This window comes from Elgaria multicarinata, chromosome 7 (genome assembly GCF_023053635.1).
Source record: "Elgaria multicarinata webbii isolate HBS135686 ecotype San Diego chromosome 7, rElgMul1.1.pri, whole genome shotgun sequence".
In the NCBI taxonomy this organism is placed as follows: Eukaryota; Metazoa; Chordata; class Lepidosauria; order Squamata; family Anguidae; genus Elgaria; species Elgaria multicarinata.
Genome location: NC_086177.1, coordinates 103,444,314 through 103,467,008, shown reverse-complemented (window position 1 = coordinate 103,467,008; position 22,695 = coordinate 103,444,314). Strand labels below are relative to the sequence as shown.

At 45.6% G+C, this 22,695-nt stretch overlaps 1 protein-coding gene across 1 annotated transcript in view; it reads right to left on the bottom strand.

Annotated features, from left to right (window-relative positions):
• Nucleotides 1-22,695, bottom strand: part of TG (thyroglobulin) — a 199,420-nt gene that overhangs the window by 149,543 nt on the left and 27,182 nt on the right. The window contains exons 10-17 of the mRNA XM_063131335.1: nucleotides 20,965-21,552; nucleotides 19,715-19,951; nucleotides 18,659-18,796; nucleotides 16,267-16,344; nucleotides 15,352-15,464; nucleotides 14,131-14,242; nucleotides 12,420-12,620; nucleotides 7,780-7,989 (exon numbers count right to left, since the gene is read on the bottom strand). Coding sequence (XP_062987405.1) covers nucleotides 7,780-7,989; nucleotides 12,420-12,620; nucleotides 14,131-14,242; nucleotides 15,352-15,464; nucleotides 16,267-16,344; nucleotides 18,659-18,796; nucleotides 19,715-19,951; nucleotides 20,965-21,552 — 1,677 coding nt within the window. The remainder of the gene's footprint in view (nucleotides 1-7,779; nucleotides 7,990-12,419; nucleotides 12,621-14,130; nucleotides 14,243-15,351; nucleotides 15,465-16,266; nucleotides 16,345-18,658; nucleotides 18,797-19,714; nucleotides 19,952-20,964; nucleotides 21,553-22,695) is intronic.

Genomic DNA, 22,695 nt, shown 5'->3' with positions numbered 1-22,695 from the left:
ATCATTTTGGGTCGTACTTGGGGCGCATGCATGCACCTTCAGTACGGCGTGTGGAAGGGCCCATCATCATCAATGCCTTTTTCTGCCTGGATCGAGGCGGGGTACAACACAGAATACAAAATATATTATAATTTTTTTTCCCCATGCATTTTACAATGTTCTCATTCAGTGCAAAATATATCACCAAGAATTGAGACTGGACCAAGAGAGATAAATTAAGGCACCGCCTACCTTGAATCACATATCGAATGCTACCACTACAATGGCATTATCACAAAGCTGAGGATCAGTCCATTCATTCCTCCTGCTGTCCCCCCACCCAAAGAAGGCTGGCAAGGCAGTCCATGAGTTACTTTGTCAACAACAGCAGGGACAGGTTCTAGAGTGGGTTTCTGCTCTGGCAAAATTCAGAAGAGCCACATTTCAATTCCAGGTTTCTATTCAATTTTTGCCTCCCACTCCAGAATCTGTAAGGATTCTGGATGCATCAAATATACTCAAATCTGGTAATTCCAAGGATTAGGCAGTAGGTCACTGATAGGACTTATGAAAATGGCCACAGAAGCACCTCCCTATGAAGAGAGACTGAAACAACTGGGTATGTTTAGCCTGGAGAAGAGAAGGCTGAGGACAGACATGATAGCACTCTTCAAATACTTGAAAGGTTGTCACACAGAGGAGGGCCAGGATCTCTTCTCGATCCTCCCAAAGTGCAGGACATGGAATAACAGGCTCAATTTAAAGGAAGCCAGATTCCGGCTGGAGATCAGGAAAAACTTCCTGACTGTTAGAGCAGTACGACAATGGAACCAGTTACCTAGGGAGGTTGTGGGCTCTCCCACAGTAGAGTCATTCAAGAGGCAGCTGGACAAGCATCTGTCAGGGATGCTTTAGGGTAGATTCCTGCATTGAGCAGGGGGTTGGACTCGATGGCCTTATAGGCTCCTTCCAACTCTATGATTCTAGTGTCATTATAAATAGGGGTGTGCACGGACCCCCCAATCCGCTTCATGGCCCAATCCGAAAAATCCGGATCGGGCTCGATCCTCTTCGCTCCGCTCTGCGGAGCGAGATTCGGCTTCGCCGCCGCCACTAATTGAGGCCCCAGTTGAAGCCGGATGAGGCCTTGGCCTTCACTTCCAGCTTCAACCAGGGCCTCAATTGAAGCCCGCGACGGAGGAAGGTAAGCGTCCCTCCTCCCTGCTCCCTTACCTGCCGCTGCCGCTGGCGCTGCCACATGGATGGCGGTGCCAGCGGCGCCAGGTAGGCCAGGCCCCCGCCCTGGTCCCTGCCCCCTTACCTTCCTCCATCGCGGGCTTCAATTGAGGCCCCGGTTGAAGCCGGAAGAGGCCTCGGCCTTCACTTCTGGCTTCAACTGGGGCCTCAATTGAAGCCCCCGACAGAGGAAGGTAAGCGTCCCTCCTCCCTGCTCCCTTACCTGGTGCTGCTGCCGGCGCCGCTGCATGGATGGCGGCGCCGGCGGCGCCATTTAGGCCAGGCCCCTGCCCCCGGCCCCGGCCCCTTACCTTCCTCTGTCACGGGCTTCAATTGAGGGCCCGGTTGAAGCCGGAAGAGGCCTCGGCCTTCACTTCCGGCTTCAACCGGGGCCTCAATTGAAGCCCGCGATGAAGGAAGGTAAGCGTCCCTCCTCCCTGCTCCCTTATCTGGCACCGCCAGGTAGGCCAGGCCCCCACCCCAGTCCCTGCCCCCTTACCTTCCTCCGTCGCGGGCTTCAATTGATGCCCCAGTTGAAGCCGGAAGAGGCCTCGGCCTTCACTTCCGGCTTCAACCGGGGCCTCAATTGAAGCCCGCGATGGAGGAAGGTAAGCGTTCCTCCTCCCTGCTCCCTTACGTGGTGCTTCCGTCGCCGCATGGATGGCCGTGCCGGCAGCACCAGATTAGTCCTCCTCCCCCCCACTTACCTTCAGGCGAAGTTCCGGATTGAGGCGATCCTCTTCGCCTCGATCCGCAACCCCCCTGACTCTCTTCGCCTCCGCCTTTTCCGGAGGCGAATTAGGCCGCCTCGCTCCTGCTTCTCTGAACCGAAGAGAAGCGGAGCACATCCCTAATTATAAATACGTCCCCAAAGTGTGTGTCTTTTAGGAGGAAGGAAATAGGAAAAAGAAGTATAACTTAAGAAATAAATATAAAGCTAATGTCCTCCACTATCTGGCATTGCTCAGATGTTATATGTAGGTCACAGTCCCTCTCTATTTAAGTATATTGACAAGCCCAGATGGCCAAGCATGTGAAGGCAGAAGAGATCGTGAAAGGCGCCAAGGTTCAGAAGTCATCCCCCCCCCCCCACTTCAATATTGTTGAGATTCTTCCAAGAAAAAGAAAGGTTGTCTCAAAATGCCAGGAGGCAGGCAGGGCAGTAAAGATGGCCATAAACCTGGAGAGCCAATTGCCTCAAGGAAAGAAAGAAATACAGAAGTAACAAAATTTAGAGATTACGTGAACCAAAAGTATCTGCCAAGTTGAAACATCTGGTGCTCATCTGTTTAGCTCAGAGCAAGCGCCTCTATCAAATCCATCCTAAGTACGTTTACTTGGAAGCAAATCCCACCAAAATCACTGGAACTTACTATCGGACAAATGCGTTTAGGAGAGAGGAGTTGAAGTATTTAGGAATCGCATTTTTTTTAGAGACCGCAAAGCTAATTATTTTCTCCTCTTGCTACAATTCTTAAGTAGTTACAGATCCAAAGTAACTCCTGTTAAATCCTCTGATTTTCTACAATATTGCTCAAGGGGAAGATGTAGGTACTAACTGTAAGGGAAACTATTGAAGGTATTTTGTCTGCTTAAGGTGATGACTGTTGTTGATTAAATCATATGCCACTTTCCCAACATGTTCATAGTGGCTGATGGCATTTCAGGGTGGGGTTGAAGGAAATTGATAGAAATCGTTTTTTAAAAAAGATACAACAAAAAATGAACAAAATTTCCATCAGCTAATTGTGTGTGCATTTTATGACACTTTGAACTGTATGGGTTTCTCCGTGAGCCCCTGCCGAAGGAGGTGAGGCAGGTGGCTACCAGGAGGAGGGCCTTCTCTGCTGTGGCACCCCAGCTGTGGAATGAGCTCCCTAGAGAGGTTCACCTGACACCTACATTATACTCTTTTCGACGTCAGGGAAGACCTTTTGATTTTCCCAGTATTTTAACAGATTACCATTTTAGTCTTTTAACTCTGTTTTAAATCTGTATTTTAAATCTGTATAAATCTCTGCATTGCTGCTCGGTTTCATCCTGGCTGTGCTTTTATATTGTAGTTTTATATTGTGTTTTTATATTGTAGTTTGTTTTATACTTTGAATTGTCCTCGATGGTTTAAATTTTTTTGATCCACCCAGAAAGCTTTGGCTATTGGGCGGTATAGTAATGCAATAAATAAATAAATAAATAAATAAATGGGTTTACTATGGTTAGGACAAAGGTATAGAAACTTATTTATCATATTTGTATTCCTCCCTTATAGAATCATAGAATCATAGAATAGCAGAGTTGGAAGGGGCCTACAAGGCCATCGAGTCCAACCCCCTGCTCAATGCACGAATCCACCCTAAAGCATCCCTGACAGATGCTTGTCCAGCTGCCTCTTGAAGGCCTCTAGTGTGGGAGAGCCCACAACCTCCCTAGGTAACTGATTCCATTGTCGTACTGCTCTAACAGTCAGGAAGTTTTTCCTGATGTCCAGCTGGAATCTGGCTTCCTTTAACTTGAGCCCGTTATTCCGTGTCCTGCACTCTGGGAGGATCGAGAAGAGATCCTGGCCCTCCTCTGTGTGACAACCTTTTAAGTATTGGAAGAGTGCTCTCATGTCTCCCCTCAATCTTCTCTTCTCCAGGCTAAACATGCCCACCTTTTCCTCCAAGGTGTCCAGATGGTGCTCCAATCATGAAAGAAAAGATGGGCAGGCTCAATAAAATCCACAGTCACTCCTGTCATACGAACAGAAGAGCCATGCAGAATCAGATCAGTGGTTCATTTAGTCCAGAATTGTATTTATACAGAGGCCAACCTGCTGCCTGTGGGAAGCCCACCAGTAGGACATGAGTGCAGTAGTACCTTCCTGCTTGTGTTCCCCAACAACTGGTATACAAAGACATACTCTGCCTGTGAGGTCATATATAGCCATCATGCCTAGTAGCCATTGATAGCCATTTTCTCTATGGATTGGTACAATCTCCTCTTAAAGCCATCCAAATTAAAGGTCATCACTACATCCTGTGGTAGCAAATTACTTAGTCTCAGGGGGGATCCGCACGTCGTACCCAGAGCGCTTCTATGCGACCCCAGTGCACCCCGAAAACGATCATCTAACTTGCCTGTAAAAGAAATGAGAAAGAGGCGTCCTTGCCGGCTGGCGAGAAGAGCTCAACAGAGAAGGCACGACTCCGCTGCCGGCTCCGGCGCCCCTTTCGGAGGGGAAGGTGCCAGCTCCGGGAGACAGGAAGAAGGAATAGGAAAGGGAGAGGCGAGCGGTGTGTTGGTGTGTGGGTCTCCACCTTGAGAGATGCATCTCTTTTCTAACACAAGCCGCCGCCGTCATCCCTTCCCCCTCAGCCTTTGGTGGGGGGCGGCGGCGGTGGGGTGGGGTGGGGAAGAGAACTGGCAGCTTTTGGTTCTTTGAGGAAGGGAAACAAGCGGAAAATCAGCCGCTCTTCTGTGCCCTCTTCGCTCTCTCGACGGTGTGCGCTTTCCTTTTCCTTTCCTCTCCACCCCGCCTTCTTTCACCGAGCTCTCCTCGCTGGCAAGGACGCCTCTTTCTCGTTTCTTTTACAGGCAAGTTAGACGATCCCTTTCGGGGTGCACTGGGGTCGCATAGAAGCGCTCTGGGTCCCCCCTCACTATGCGCTTCCTTTTAACTGTCCTGAATCTCCAATCAACAAGCTTCATGCAATGACCTCTTCGGGTTCCAGTATTGTGAGAAAGGGAGAAAAAATGTCTCTTCATGAGATGGACCTGGTCTTCAAAACCTTGATTAAAACTGAGCAGGGGGTTGGACTCGATGGCCTTATAGGCCCATTCCAACTCTACTATTCTATGATTTTGTAAAATGGAATAGAGCCACTAGCTGGCCAGAAAGAAACAATCTCTGGGATCACAACCTCCAGGCTCCGTCTCCAAAATACACCAATGCTATACCTGCCAACTTTATGAAATGTTAAAAGGAGGCAGTGATCCATCCAAATAACATCCCCTCCACCCCCATCCAGCTCATTAACATGGTAAATTCAAGCCACTGATAGCCTTATCCTTCATGAATTGTTATAATCCCCTTTTAAAACCATCCAAATTGATGGTCGTCACTAATTCCATAGTTTAACTATGTGCTCTGTGGAAAGTACTTCCTTTTTTCTGCCACTAATCAGCTTCAAGGGATGATCCAAAGTTCCAGTATTTTTAGCAAAATCATGTATGTACATAAACATGTATGTACATGCACATACTCACACACACACAGTGCCGTCTAAAAATAGTAGCTAATGGGACCATCTCAAAATGTAAGGGAGAAGATCCTTTGCCCACACTTCATTGAAGCACTAAATAGAAATGGATCAGGGTAGACAACTTGAGCTAACAAAATAATAGAGATCTGGAGATCAGTCACAAAGAGACATGACAGAGAGTTTCAAAGAAGGGGGAGAATGAGGGGCCCTACAATAGAAGTAGGGGGAGAAATTATGCCCCCTGAAGCCTTCTAAAGCTGAACATAAGAAGAGCCCTGCTGGATCAGACCAAGGGTCCATCTAGTTCAGCACTCTATTATAATTATTATTATTTATTTATTTATATAGCGCCATCAATGTACATGGTGCTGTACAGAGTAAAACAGTAAATAGCAAGACCCTGCCGCATAGGCTTACATTCTAATAAAATCACAATAAAACAATAAGGAGGGGAAGAGAATGCAAACAGGCACAGGGTAGGGTAAACAGGCACAGGGTAGGGTAAAACTAGCAGTATAAAGTCTGCACAACATCAAGTTTTAAAAGCTTTAGGAAAAAGAAAAGTTTTTAGCTGAGCTTTAAAAGCTGCGATTGAACTTGTAGTTCTCAAATGTTCTGGAAGAGCGTTCCAGGCATAAGGGGCAGCAGAAGAAAATGGACGAAGCCGAGCAAGGGAAGTAGAGGCCCTTGGGCAGGCTAGAAACATGGCGTCAGAGGAGCGAAGAGCACGAGCGGGGCAATAGTGTGAGATGAGAGAGGAGAGCTAGGAAGGAGCTAGACAGTGAAAAGCTTTGTAGGTCAACAGGAGAAGTTTATATTGGATTCTGAAGTGAATTGGAAGCCAATGAAGAGATTTCAGAAGCGGAGTAACATGGTCAGAGCGGCGAGCCAAGAAGATGATCTTAGCAGCAGAGTGGTGAACAGAAACCAACGGACTGATGTGAGAAGAAGGAAGGCCAGTGAGAAGAAGGTTGCAGTAGTCCAACCGAGAAATAACCAATGCATGAACAAGAGTCTTGGCAGAAGAGACAGACAAAAATGATCGAATCCTGGCAATATTATACAGGAAAAAATGACAGGATTTAGCTACTGTCTCAATATGAGGAATAAAGGAGAGCGAGGAATCAAATATAAAGCCAAGACTATGAGCTTCCTTGACTGGAGTAAGCGTAACATTATTGACAGTAAGAGAGAACTTTGTTCAGTAACTAGGTGGGCATCACAAAAGATAGGGGACATCTCCCCTGCCGCCACTGCAATTCGACCACTGCTGTAGGGCAACAAATAATAGGTTATCTTACTGTCAATCTGCCCCAAAGCTGTTCAGAGGAGGGCAACCAGGATGATCAGGGGTCTAGAAACAAAGCCCTATGAAGAGAGACTGAAAGAACTGGGCATGTTTAGCCTGGAGAAGAGAAGATTGAGGGGAGACAGGATAGCCCTCTTCCAATACTTAAAAGGTTGTCACACAGAGGAGGGCCAGGATCTCTTCTCGATCCTCCCAGAGTGCAGGACACAGAATAACAGGCTCAAGTTAAAGGAAGCCAGATTCCAGCTGGACATCAGGAAAAACTTCCTGACTGTTAGAGCAGTACGACAATGGAACCAGTTACCTAGGGAGGTTGTGGGCTCTCCCACACTAGAGTCATTCAAGAGGCAGCTGGACAAGCATCTGTCGGGGATGCTTTAGGGTGGATTCCTGCATTGAGTGTCCGGGTTTGGATTTTTAGTGTCCATAGTTTCTATGTTACCCAGTCTAGTGCAACTGTTGCAAGAAGTTACATCAGCCACTTAAAGGTCAGAAGATAATTGGATAATTGGTTAACGATCTGACAAGTGTGATTGATTGGTGATTAAGCTGTAAATTGGTAGAGAAAGATACTGCTATGTATATAAGTCTTGTGTAAAGAGCATGTCTTTACCTCTCCTGTGTGAATATGACGTTGTTGTGAGTATGCTGTATGATATTGTATTTATATGATCTCTAAGTCTTTAGATCAGTAAAATATTGCTGAAGAAAAATACTGTTGCTGTTAATTATCTCTGTGGCTGTCTTTACTTTCTCTGAGCCTGCCTGGAACGCTGCATACTTTGCTAATCTCTCCAACCGGAGAGGAATTTTTCCGGACGACCCCAACATTGAGCAGGGGGTTGGACTCGATGGCCTTGTAGGCCCCTTCCAACTCTGCTATTCTATGATTCTATGATTCGAGGATAATCCAAATCTGGGTTTCTCATGGCGAAACACAAGTCAATACTAACCACAATCTAACACCACCAGCTCCAGGCAAAAAAGCAGATTTTTAACTGCTACACTTACTCTGGCAGGTTTGAGCATGTGGTGGGTCTCCTAGCCAGTGGTGACTCTCCGTATCACACAGCAGCATCTCCTCACTAGAAAAGACACCTTGGAAGCCCTGAGGACAAATCACTTGGCACTGCTGAATCTTGGGAGTTTCAGTGGAGACGTTGCAAAATACACCACCGCTGAGCACTTCGGGCGTATCAAAAGGCAAGCTACATTGAGGACCTAGGGGAAAGAGAAAAAACATGTTGTAGAAGATCAAGTCAATGCCTTCAGCACTGGCAGTGGGACATGCAGGCTGCAGATGGATGAAGGAAAGGCACAAAGCATAAGACAAGTAGGATGGAGACTAAACATCACCTAGATAAAGTCTTGGATGTAATGCGGAAGCATGTAATTGTCATGATTCTAAACTCTCGCACTGATGTGAGATGTCTGCTGTGTAATCCACAAAGCTTTATTCAACAAATGTATATCTCTTCACACCTGAAGGGAATGTGAATGCTAGGAGCTATTCTCTAAGCCTAATTTGGCTAACAAAGCATGGCAGTTGCTTTCAACTAAAGCAGGACTGTTACCTACAATCCAACAGGCACTTTAGCTCAGGGAGAGATTTTCGGGGGGAGCCTTTTGCGAACCGCTACCCTAAAAGATCGCCTTCCACCTCCTCTCAATTTTGCCCTCTTGACCCTGTGGTGGACTCTGGGATCTGTCAACTCCGATGTTTCCTCCCCCTCAGTCAGAGGCTGAGTTCTCAGGAGTGGGGGTGGAATGGTCTCTGAGCTGTCTGCATTCTCCGTGATAAGCTTGTAGGAAGATTCATCCTTGACTACTGAAGAGTCTTGGAGAATCTTTTTCCCACTTCTGGTGTTGACTGATAAATTCCTGGTCCTTCCTCTTCTGGGGCCATTGCTAGACCAGGCTATAGACCAGGCTGATACCCGGGATCGCCCCTGTGCGATCCCGGGCTCAGGGAGGGATCAACCCTCCCTGGCCTCAGGATATAGCTGCCTCCTTTCAGCCCGATTTTTCCTGCGGTCTCGGGCTGAGCCTGAGACCGTGAGCGTGTAGCCTGTTCCGCTGTTTTTCCCAGCTCCGTCCAATTACTCATGCGTAGCCAGGAGAAGCTGCGCCCATTGGAGGCAGGGTAGGGAGAGCGAGGAAATCTATTTTTTTTAAAAAAAACTTACCTTTAGTCATTCATGCCCTTTAATTTTTTAAAAAAAAAATGGCGGACGTGACGGGTCTTTCCTTTAGCCCGTCGCGTCTGACACATAGACAAGGGTGACAGCCCTTGATAGTTGCATCGCGGGCTCTCCCCTCCTCTCGCCCAGATTTTAAGGTAGGTCTAGCAAAGGCCTGGGTCTGATTCTGAATTCGATTGACACTTCCCCTCCCCCAAATCCCTTCCCCCACACTAGGGAAAACAGGCTTGATCCTGACAGAAATTTGGAGACAACTCTCTTACTTCCTTTAAATCTCACCTCAGAACCCACCTTTCCCATGAAGCATTTCACACAACCCCCTAATCCCCATAGACGTGCAGAGGCTTGCTCTTTAGGATGCTTTTTGAAAGTGCTGCTGAGTGATTCGGTCCTGCTTACTTCTGAGTAGCCATGCAAAGAGGAATCTTGCTCACCTCTGAGTAGCCATGCAGAAGCTTGTTATTTATTTAATAAAATTAAACTCCTCCAATGAGATGGTTGAGTTAGAACCTTTCTCCAAACCTTACTAGCTTCCTTTTTGTAAGGACATACCCGCCTCCCCTCTCGGGGGCATTCAAAACACTCTCCACCACCACCTACAGGCCGAAGCGGTACAGTCTACCCCATCACCTCCGAATGTGCCCACTTCGCTTCTCTTGCATTAGTATATCAAGTTTCATCTGATTTGCAATCTCTGAGAAATGCAGTACAGTAATGGGAACAGGGATGTTGGTGGGGAGGTATTAACATGCATGGCGTTAAAATCCCCGATGTGCATATTAACAAAAAAACGCTGGATGCCACCCGACCATGCTAGATGGAAGCTGCAAATGACCCGAGGGGAATCTCCCTCATATGGAACTGATTAGCTTAATGGAAACCTCATTGAATGCCACAGGCATTCCAGAGTTACTACTCGCCTGTCTAAGCTGTCTCTCGTGATAAAGAAGATGGGATTTATTGTTCTTTCCTACTGCGGCTGTCACATCTGCTGACAACTGCTGTTCCTGCCTCTCCACTATGCTCAGATCTGCAGGGAAGTCCTCACCTAACTGCTGGCTTTCTCTAGTGGTAAGCTGGAAGGGTAAACCACTCCGAGGAAAAATAAGAATCCCAGGAATCTTGGAAAGGAAACATGGCCAAAACTGGCAACTGAACCAAATTTGAGAATTCAGCTTTTGGCATGGATTTTGGGGTGTTGCAAGATCCAGGAATTCATTGCAGAAGATGGGTCAGACTTCATATGGCTTTCAGACATTCCCTGTTACTTTTCCAGCACCCCATGCCAATTCCTTTGGCTTCCGCAACCCCGTTAATCCATATTCTATGTCTAGAGGCATACACAAGGCACAACCATGTGCTATGAGCGAAAACAATTCTGAACCCGACTCCAGGGTGTTGGAAACCGGTTCTGCAGAGGCACTTGAATTGGGGTTCTGGCTTTTCCCTGAACCTAGATGAACTTCAGGTGCAATATATTTCAGTGGCAATGCTATAGCTGGACTGTACCATTGAATGGTACAGGAAGGGGTATGTGCCATGCATGCAGGGGTGTATGTGTGAATAGCATGCCATGGAAGAGGCTGAACTGAAACTCTTCTCCGTGGAAGGGATCTGGGGAGACAGGGGAGCCTTTTGAACATGCAATCCTCCACCTTATCAGTTAGGTCTGCTGCCTGTATAAATTGGTCCCCAGAACCACCCCCTGGGAGAACTGGCATTTCCCCCCAGTGGATCCAGAGAAGGATCACGTGACAGCTTTCTACCTAATAACGGCTTTCTGGATCAGAAGATAAACATCCCTTTGCTGCTGTTCTTTAGATTCCCAGTTATTCATCCCATTGTTTGTGGGATCCACAGTCTGACACAAGATGGTCCAGCATTTTATTATTTATTTATTTATTCATTGCCTTTATATCCCGCCTTTTTTCCTGCAAGGAACCCAAGGCGGCAAACATAATTCTCCTCCTCCACTCCATTTTATCCCCACAACAACAACCCTGTGAGGTAGGTTGGGCTGAGAGTCTGTGACTGGCCCAAAGTCACCCAATGAGCTTCCATGGCTGAGTGGGGACTAGAACCCAGATCTCCCAACTCCCAGTCCAACACTTTAGCCACTACACCACACTGGCTCTGGTTTGTAGCCATATTGGCCCCACAACAACCCTATGAGGCAATTTAGGCAGAGAGAAAGCGCTTATTTGCCCAGTCAGAATTCTGAAGCCAGGGCTCCTCCAGGTCCTACCCATATCTAACACAAGCTCAGTTAATTGTAATTCCACAAAACAGCAGATGGTCACATTGCCAAGATTGTCCCTGAAATCCTGGGAATTACAATTAGGGTGACCAGTTTCACCTCTCTCAAAAGAAGGAGGAGAAAGAGGAGGAGGAGGAGGAGGAGGAGGAATGCATCACCAGGAAAGAGGACCAAAGAGGTCATAAAAATTATAAAAATTTATCATCTCTGCATAAAATCTGTATATACTAATTCATATGTTTAGGTGGAAATTTAGAAGTAATTATTGTAATTTAAGTTAACTTACATTTTAAATTAAATAGAAATATGAAATACCATGGGGTATTCCTCACAAAATGGAGAAAACTGTGTCCATGTGACCCTGTGTGCTTCCTCAGTCCTCAAGGCCCATGCTCTCCATTCTTAGGGTTGTTGTTTTTGTTGTTGTTGTAGTTGTTGTTATTATTATTATTATTATTATTATTATTATTATTATTAACATCTATATACCGCCCCATAGCCGAAGCTGTCTGGGCAGTTTACAAAGATTAAAAACACTGAAGATTAAAAACCAATATACAAATTTAAAACCAAAGAAAGCATAAAAACAGATTACATACAATACCATTTAATCTGGACTTACACTGGAGGGCCCTTTAAACAGATGGTGCCATCAAATGGAGTCTCTTTTTATTTTACAGTACTTCAAATAGAGGACTGTCCTCTGTGAAGTAGGACACATGGCCACCTTAGTTACAATCTCAGACTTGGGGGCTGTCTTGGCATCGTCTTTGCCCTGGGGTGGCTCCAAATCCACGCTGCATCGGGCAAAGAGACGAAGACGTGTGGCTGAAAAGTCAGGGAGTTACCTTGACTTTCCCAGCCAGAGCAAGGTCAGCCTGGCTCTTCCGCCAGTCTGTCCTCGCTTGAAGCCACTCTGCGGGCATTCCTGGGTGGAAGGCGACCTCCTATTGGTTGCCGGAAGCCACGGGATGGGGTGAGCCTAATGGCCGCCGGAAAGCCCACACTGCCTCCCCTCATAAAAACAACTTGCTGCCACCGTGCACCAACGATAGCGCAGGCTTTGGCAGCAGAATGGCACCGTGAAGTTTTGAATTCTCAAAAGTGCCACACAAAATTGCCCCATCTGTAGATTGAGCAGGACAGTTTTAAACAAAGTGCGAAGTCGTCTAGACTTCTGCAACCTGACTCACGTTGACATGGAGGCCGCCGGCCGCTGGTCCGTGTCCCCGGAGCCTCCTCTCCGTTCCCAAAGACGCACCAACAGCTTTCCTGGCCCTCGCTGCACTGCACGGGCGAGAAGACCCCACCGTCGCTTTCACACTGGGGGATGTAGCCTCTGCCAATTTCCCGTAAGACAGCTTTGGACTTCAGCACGCTGCAGTAACCGGGGCCTTTGAAAATAAGAGGCAGATGGTGAAGGAGAGATCCCAACCATGTATGTTCAATTTATTTATTTATTTATTTATTTATTCATTACATTTCTATACCGCCCAATAGCCGGAGCTCTCTGGGCGGTTCACAAAAAGCTCTCTGGGCTGTTCACAAAAATGTTCAATGCAGCTGCAAGCTTTATAACCCAATAAAATGGGGATTTGGGGGTGGGGGAAGGTATTTGAAGAACATGCACTTTGCTATTTGGAACCTACCACCAGACTGAAACCTATGGATCATGCATGTAACAGGGAAAGCTGAGTGTATGGTACCCCAGTGAAGCGCACATATGCCTGAAATATCCCATTGCACCTTCCTCTCCCTTCTTTCCTTGTATTGTTCCCCCCTCCTTTTTAAATGTTATTTTATTCATATAGCAGCTTCCCCCCTTCTTCCAGGTTACTCCATTCCATGCCCCTCCCCCCATGCCCCGGATTTGTTTGTTTAGAATTCTCATTCCCTACCATTCCTCCAAAACCAACATAGAGCCGCTGAGAATATTAATAAAGCAAGTACCAATAAAACAACCATAAAATCATACCGTCACACTGAAGCAACTAAAACACAACAAAAATAAAATCTGAAAATGCAGTTGTATACATCTATCTATTTATTTATCTACCCATGAGATTTTCATGCTGTCTTTCAATATAGAATTAGCATTGCAATTTACAAAAAAATTAAAAAGTGAATTAAAAAAAAAAACCCAAGAAAACAGCAGCAAAAATATTTTAGGATTAAAAGCTGTGGTTAAAAACCTATGGTAAAGAAAGACGGTGATGGCAAACACTTGAATATACACACCTGATGCTGAAAATATATTACTATTTTCTAAAGGCGCGCCTTGTCCTGCAACTACCTGCTTAGACCCAGAGGTCATCTTCAGAAGCTCTCTTCTGTGTGCTCCCAGCTGAAGGAAGCTAAGTGGATGGCTACAAGAGAGAGGGCCTTCTCAGTGGTGGCACCCCACTTCTGGAATAAACTCCCCAAAGAAGTTCACCTGGCACCTACATTGTCATCTTTTTGGTGGCAGGCAAAACCCTTTCTTGTCTCCCAGGCATTTTAGAGTCTTAGTTCTAGGTTAGTACGGCTATTTTATCAATTACTATCTCACATTATATTGTATTTTATTTTAAAAAAATATCTGTATTGTATTTTACATTCTTAACTATGTTTTAAAATGATGTTTTAGTTTTTTAACTGGTTGTAATCCACCCAGAGAACAATACATCCATAAATAGGCACTAGGTGTGGCTCCCTGGGGGAGAGTTACAAAAATGGGGTGCCACAACAGAGAAGGCCCTGTCCTTTCGCATCACCCATCTCACCTGAGATGGCAGGGGGACCTGGAGGAGGGCTTTGGAAGATGATCTCTCAGCACATGTGCAAGCTAATGAAGATTCACCCATTCATGAACTGGCGAATTTGAAACAACACCAGGTAGGTTAAAATGGAATCGTTTCTACTTACACTGTGCTCTGCCATTTGAATCGATACTGCTCTGCTGGAGGACTTCACCCAACAGAGGATATACACACCAGGCCTGTGTGTCCATTTTCTGTAGCATGGCATAGTCCCCGGTCTAGAAGAAAGCAGATACATTATCATTCCAGAACGGCCGAATTGCTACAAGACTAGTGTTAATAAAGACCAGTAGTCCAAAACCCTAGGACCGTGCAAATTCACACAACCATTTTAATTTGGCAAAGCTGTCAAAAGATCTTTTTTCAGGCCAACTTTGGTATTTCAGAGTCCGTTCTTGCACACTGGTGCTAAGTAATAAGGGATTGGGGCAGTGTGTGTGTGTGTAGGAGCTAGTGGTGTGAGCACCCATGGGTTTGCTAAGAGTGCAATCCTATCTGGATAGTCACCAGCCTCTGAAATCGGGGGCTGCCTACGACCCTATGCAGGACAGCTGCAGCACATGCTCAAACCGTCCTGCATTTTTGGCTAGATAGGCAATTTTGGCCGTCTAAGCACAGCTTTGCGGAGGGCAAGGGAATGAGGCTGAGACGCACTTAGGAAGCTGTGAAAAGCAACTTCCACGGTCTCCTCCCCTCCCTGCCCTTCAACTCTCATCATCATCATCATCATCAATTTATTGGTTACCTGCCTCTCCCTCTGGATTGAGGCAGGGTACAACACAAATGCAAACACCATAAAATACTTATAATTGATTAAAACATTTAAAACTAATACATTATTAAAAGCAGCACATTATTAAAAGGCATCTTAAAATTCAACTGGGTAGGCCTGCCGGAAGAGATCAGTCTTTATGGCTTCCGGAAGACTGTTGAGTTGACGAATCTCTCCCGGCAGGCCATTCCGCAATCTGGGAGCGGCAGAAGAAAAGGTCCTCTGGGTAACGGTTGTCAGCCTTGCTTTTGTTGACTGGAGTAAATTCTTCCCAGAGGACCAGAGTGTGCAGGGCGGATTGTACAGGAGAAGGTGATCCTGCAGGTAGCCTGCACCCAAACCATGTAGGGCTCAGCTGGCTAGGGCTGATAGCTGTTGCAGTCCAACAACATCTGGAGGGAAAAGCGTTCCCCATCCCTGATATAAATCACTGGGGCTGAATTTCAAAGTACCAATTTTTCAACTTGAAAAAACCGTGAATGCTCTGATTTGTAGACTGGAAATGTACAGGGCTGGTAATAATCCGAATCCATTTCTCAACCCTAAACAACTTGCCTCTAGACAGGAGGGATTAAACAGGTCTGCTGAAGTGGCATTACGCTTCAGCCCACTCAGTCTCCAGCTGGAAATCAATGCGTTTGTTTGTGAGCGTTGACATGGTTTTTGACCTGTGGTAAAATAATAATCTTCCTCAGTAATGCAAGTTCCAGTCGGCGTAACCAATCCTCAAATCCCCCCATGCTGATTAGATGACACTCGCAGGTATTGGAAACACCAAGTGACTGGAAACACCAAGGGTTCAATCCAGCCAAATGTATTAACAAGTGGTTGCAAACTCACAGATGGGTCAAGAGATAATGGGGGGGGGGGAGGAATCCATCCCCAGAGTCCTTCAGCAATTTCTTACAAGTCGGCCAAGAGGTGTACAGACCCCATAAATCTATAGTGAAACTTGGCTTTGAGAGCAAAGAAGTTAGAAACACATCCCACATTGCTGCTGAAGAAGCAAAATGGCTTCTTCAGCAGACAGAATTTCCAGCAACTACATGGCCCTGTCTGTAGGTCATTTTAGACCATGGATGTAATGGCCTTATTGATTTTATTTTTTATTATATTTATTTGTATCCCGCCTTTTGCCCAATGCTGGGCCTCAAGGCGGCGTTACAAAATTAAAATCTATACAGTTAAAACTTATAAACAGAAATATACAAAAGTTTAAAAAAATATGTTCCAATGTTAAAACATTTAAACATTTAAAAGGCATGACAATTTAAAAAGTTTTAGGCAATTTTTAAAGTCTTATGCGATGGCTGGGTTGGACTTTGAATACCATATATATTACGTCAGTTGGAAAGCCCACAATTAATTCTCTTCTCCAGCCTCCAACTGCTGATCCTTGAAGTTTTAGAAACTATTCATGTTACCTACTTTGCTCTGCCTCTGATAAACCATGGGGAGAAGATGACTTACACTGGGGCAGTCGTGTTGAACGCGTCACCAACGAGTCAGATATATAATGTCCTCGTTCATCCACACACCAGCAGTGACCTAGGATACAACAAAAAAGGATTTCTAATATTTTCAATAGTGGGAGTCGCTTTGCAGTGAGACGTCCCTTGTGATACAGCCATGGGTGGAAGCGGACCACAGACTCAAGTCGATAAACTGCGCTCAATATCTAAGGTTCTCCTCCGAGTGCCTACTCCGAGAGAAGCTCGGAGGATGGCAACAAGGCAGAGGGCCTTTTCAGTGGTGGCCCCCAAATTATGGAATGATCTCCCTAATGAGGCTCGCCTGATGCCAACACTGTTATCTTTTCAGCGCCAGGTCAAGACTTTTCTCTTCTCCCAGGCATTTAACAGGATTTAACAATGCTAAGTTTGTTTGTTTTTAACGGACCCCAGAACTGTTTTTTTAAAATGGATACTGTTGTTTTTATGTTTCTGATGGTTTTAAATTTTGTATACTTTTTAATGATCACGGTTTTTAACTTTTGTAAACTGCCCAGAGAGCTTCGGCTATTTATTTAAATGTAATAAATAAATAAATAAATAAAAATTGCATTGAACTTGCCCTGTTGGCTGCTATGCCCCACGCATTCCGCCTCAATGTGTAAATAAACAAGCACATTGCCAAATTTTTTGATCTATTGATTTCTGACCCTTCAGGGGTTGGGTGGGATGGACCAAAAGAAAAAGCTCCTGGAAAATGTGGGAAGAGGTGAGAATTTTGGAGAATGGTTTCAGGGTTGAGGGCTTCAGGGCTTACCTTAGTGTAAGGAGGTAGCTCACTAAAAGAGGCAGAAAACAATGGCCGCCTTTTTCACAGGGAAACAAAGAGGTTACAAAAGGGCAGATGGGATTTTGGCACAGCACTAGAATAAGCCTCATATTGCAAAGGCACCCTATTGTCCTCTGCTGATCTCGCCTCCAAAGGAAGAAGCTCCTGCAAAGGCTGCACCGGCTTTGCCATCACTTTCCCAAGTGGGAGGGAGTTCCAAGGGCAGCCTGTAGGGTTATTCTTAATGCTTTACTGTTGTTTTTTGTTATTTGATTTATTATTATTATTATTATTATTATTATTATTATTATTATTATTATTATTTCCTGAACATTTTGTAAGCTGCCTTGATCGGTGTCAGAGAAATACAATGAATAAATAATAAACAAATACATTTTGCAAGGTAATTCCATGGTTATCAAATAGCACTGGTGCTTTTGTAATATGCGTTTATTTACGTGTGTGTTTGTAGAACAGAGAAGCATCCAGACAGACAGTAGTGGAACGATCTCCCTGACGAGGCTCGCCTGGCGCCAACGCTGCTATCTTTCCGGCGCCAGGTTAAGACTTTCCTCTTTACCCAGGCATATGGCGGCACATCCTAATTACCCACATGTTTAGTTTTTAATCGGTTTTTAATGCTACACTATTCATTACACCATTGTTTAAGTGCATTGTTGCGTCCTCCTTTGCTACGTTACAAAATGCAACTTGAGCCCAGTCAATCGAAATACCTTTTCTTCTATCGTTTTACCCCGGCACACTCTTCTTTAGAACGTTCTTCATTATGCTCATACAGGCTCTGAAGTAAACCTCCTTCTTCCGGTGACTCTGAGCTAGACCTGCCGGGATAAGCCGGCAGGGAGGCGGGGCGACGCGTAGGGACGAGGGAAGCCCTGCAGCGTCTTAAAGGGGCCATGTGCGCCCCGAAAGATAAGCGGTTTTTTAAAAAAATTAAGCCTCTGTCCCCTCTTTCACTGCCCCCCCTCCCCCTCGTCGCGTTGTGCCAGCTCTCCCTCCCTTAGAAAAGCCCTCACTTGTCCTAATCAGGAAGCAAAGACCATGGTCACGAGACATGACTTTGAAAGATGACATTGAATACAACGAAAGGTTGGGGCACATTGTTAGTTTTAAAACGATTTTAACAGAAAGTGGAACGGTTTTATAAGTCAGAAGAAACGTAACAACAACAGCATCATGTGACTGCTGACGTCATCTCTGCCAACTTGTTACGTTTCATCTCGACAAGTGTAGACGGGCTCTATGTGTGTATGTTCTGTGTTTTAGAGTTTTAAATTTTGTATACTTGTTTTTACCTCAATTTTAGAATTTCTGTAAACCGCCCAGAGAGCCCTGGCTATGGGAGCGGTATATAAATGCAATAAATAAATAAATAAATAAATAAATAAATAGTAGCCTTTAAAACATGGCACGCCTCCTTGCTAGCCATGTGCAAAAAATAACCACCTATTTTCTGCACACTTCCACCTAAACAGATTAGCGGTGTGCGATAGCTAGTCCCCACCAGTCATGGAAGACCATCACTGCTCGTTCAAACAACCATCTTCTAGCCATGTCTCACCTGAGCTTTCATAACACTGGACCGGTTCCCAGTTCCCCAGCCCATCACATTGAGGGATGTAAGGCTGAAATCCCAAGCGCACGGCCTCCCCTGCAGAATCGTGGGATGCAAAGAGACTCCTCCAATAGAAACGCAAGGCTTTAAAACACAACAAAAAAAAGCACACACGACCTGAGCAAGGATATTTAAGCATAGAGATGTAAGCGAGTAAATTGCTCTCCTATAAACTTGTAAATAATTGCGGTGGATAATATATAATGCCTTTGTTATATATTTCTAACACTCGGAGCTCAGTTTTGTCCACACCAGGATGTGGGAAAGTTGCAGTCATAGAATCATAGAATAGCAGAGTTGGAAGGGGCCTACAAGGCCATCGAGTCCAACCCCCTGCTCAATGCAGGAATCCACCCTAAAGCATCCCTGACAGATGGTTGTCCAGCTGCCTCTTGAAGGCCTCTAGTGTGGGGAGAGCCCACAACCTCCCTTGGTAATTGATTCCATTGTCGTACTGCTCTAACAGTCAGGAAGTTTTTCCTGATGTTCAGCTGGAATCTGGCTTCCTTTAACGTGAGCCCGTTATTCTGTGTCCTGCACTCTGGGAGGATCGAGAAGAGATCCTGGCCCTCCTCTGTGTGACAACCTTTTAAGTGTTTGAAGAGTGCTATCATGTCTCCCCTCAAGTCCTCCAGATGTTTTTGCCTACATCTCCCATCAGCCCCTAGGCAGCAAATCCAATGGCGAGAGATGATGGGAGTTGCAGGCCAAAATATCTGGAGGGCCTGATTTATATCGGCTCGCAGTGGGTTTCGAGGATTTCAGAGTGGGCTGTTTCCCAGCCCTATCAGGAGTGGCTGGGCATTGAACTGGGGACCTTTTACATGATAAAAGCCCCAGCAAATGAGGGAAAGATCCAACTCCCCCAGTATCCTGCAGGAGCCTGGCATGCATTGAACTCTCCCTTAAATCATCAAGAGTCCACGTGGCTATCGAAAGGGCAGGGGCTTCCCTCCAAAACACCATTTGACCAGCTGAGATAATTTCTCTTCGCGAACATACTTGATTGTGCAGCCAGCCGGATAGCGTAATTGCTCTCCTTCAGCAACTTCTCTGAAAATGCAACGCCTGGCTGTGAAAAATTATTCAGAAGCTCATCGTCTGCCAGCCTGGTGAGTTTTGCCATTAAAAAGCTCTGTCCGAAAGGAAAATGGGAGCTGTTTGATTCCTGGATGAGTTGCTCCACTTCATCAACAAATCGCAGGGCATCGCGCTTGGTGGCTTCACACTGTCCGGGACCTGCAAGGAGAGAAAAATATTGTTCAGTGGATTCTTGCACAGTGAAGCTCATCACTAGAATCATAGAATTTTAGAGTCAGAAGGGACCTCTGAGGTCATCAAATCCAGCCTTCCACAACCTGGTGACCTCGAGATATCTTGGACTACAACCCCTATCATCCCCAGCTGGCTGGTGATGATGGGAGTTGTAGTCTAACACATTTGGAGAGCACCAGGTTGGGGAAGGCTGACCTAATCCAACTTCCGGCTCAAATGCAGGAATCCTGCAACTAGAGAAGTTCTCCTAGAAGTTCTGCAACTAGAATCATTCTGGGGGAGTGGAATTCCAGGCACAGCAGCCCCATGGAAGAAGAAAGGAATGGAATGGGGTAAAGTGCACTCATCCTGAATGGCCCATTTCTCCCTGTATTTCTTTCTGTTTCCAGTGCTCAAATATACGTATAGCTTTGGGGCTCAGAAGGAGATGGGAGAGTGCCATAAACTTGACATCGTTCTGGTCTTTAGCTTTTAAGATCCAGCAGTCTGGAGTCAGAGCACACCCTAGAGCAGGGGTGGGGAAAGAATGGCCCTCCAGATGTTTTTGGACTGAACTCCCATCTTCAAGGCCCCTGCCTGCTCTCCGGGATACCTATGGATCTTTGACTTTAAACCAGACTCGGACTGGAACGTTATTCAAATGGGGACACCTTCAAAGAGAGACTGTCCTCTACCAGCTCTCCAAAATAGAGGACTGTCCTCTGTAAAGTAGGACACTTGGCAATCTTGTAACTGGGAGGGGTCATAGAGCAAAGGACGCTTCTGGAATTAAATTGATACAATCAATTTTACTATAAAACAGAAGCTTAAAATGAGACGCTGATTCCCCACCCACCCCCAACAGAAAACAATTCACTTCAGCAAGAATACTGTTAATCCCATTATACATGCTTTGCTAGGCCAAGAATTTCTAGATCCCATCAATGTTTACAACACAATTTAAGTTCAAAATTCAATGATGGATGTGAGATACTTACAATCTGGAACCTTGTTCACATCGGCTTTGCTTCCTTGCATTTGTCCCTTGTCATCAACACACCAACAATTGCGAAGGTCAAAATGCCCTAGTGGGATGCTGAAATCGGCATAAGCTCCTGGATAATGGATGAGATTTCCATGGAGAAGCTGCCAGAAAGTGAATGGCTCCAGGAAAATGTTCTTGGATGAACCTCCTGTGGTCTTGCTTTCCAGAACTTCTTGAGGAACTGCATCAAAGGACGGATATTTGGAGAACTCGGGGAAGACGTTCTGGTGGCCGGCTTCGTAGAGGATTTTGACAAGGTCTTCAAAGCTTTGCTGAGATCTCTCTTTGTAGTCAAGGAGTATGTCCACCAAATCAATGAAAGGAAGAGCTCTGCCATTATTATTCTGGGTGATCCATCTTTGATACCATTCAAAAGCGTGTTCAGGGGGACCATTGCATTGGACTTGCCTCCATTGACCATCCAGGTTGCATTGTGGGATGTAGACACTGGTCAGCTGAAGCTGGGCAGCAGGATCCAACAGTGTTTGCTGCACAGTTCTTAGAAAAGCCTCACTGGCTGCTAATTGACAGTCACTTGGACCTAAGAGAGAAGAAAGTCTATCGGTCGCTAAGCATATATTAAATGAAAGACTTTAAGGAACAGTACAGTTGAGAAATCAGTTACAATAGTCAATTAAAAACCTTTTGATTGATTTAAAAGTACACCTCATTAATTGGAAAACAAATCTTAAAAAAAAAATCCAGTAATTGCAGAAATTGTGAGCAGGTGGGCATCATTTCAGAAGAGGCATTCCTCCATCTCTCAGAAACAAAGGAGGGAATGCCTCTTCTAAAATGGGACTTAGGAAATGACAGATATTGTATGGAAACTACAGCTAGTTCAAAAATGTATAATGTCAATCTTGCATCAGCATCACCAGTTCCCAGTTTGTTTCTAAACCCACTTCAAGTTGCTGGTTCTTCTTATCTATAAAGCCCTAAAAGGTTTGGGGCCAGGATATTGGAAAGCGTGCCTCCTCCCATATGAACTTGCCCATAATTGCAATTATCATAGGAGGACCTGTCACATGAACCAGCCCCTAGTGAGATTAGGCTGGTGGGCACTGGAGACAGGGCCCTTTCGGTAGCAGCGCCCTGATTGCAGAACATCCATGGAAGTCAGACTAGCCCCCTATGCCTTAGACAGAAAGTGGAGCCTATATTGTTCCATTGAGCTTTAATAGTTTCTAATGTCACCTTCTGATTTTATTGTGTTATGGCTGCTAGCTAACCATTCCTTTATTAGGGAGATTGCTGGTTCATGGCCCAGGGTGGTGGCTGTTGGTTCCTCAGGAAAGGCTAATAGCCTGGAGATCTTTCCTGAGTGATATTCATCAGAGAAAGTGACCTCCCACTAAGGGGAGAGGCATGTGTGTGTGTGTGTGTGTGTGTGTGTGTGAACAAAAAGCTGAGAATTAGTTGACGGCCATAAGCATCTTGGAATGCAAAGTGCCCCTCTATGAAGTAGTAGGGTTGGGGAACCTGGTGTCCTTCAGATGTTGCTGGACTACAACACCCATCATTCCTGGCTGAGGTTGATGGGAGTTGGTCCAGCAATACTTGGAGGTTAGAGGACATACTGCCTGGCAGGAATGTGTATGCTGCTTGCCTCTATGTGTGCTCTACTCATATATTTGAGAAATGTGGAGGGCGTAAGAATATTTTATAGCGTCCCTAAATTCCT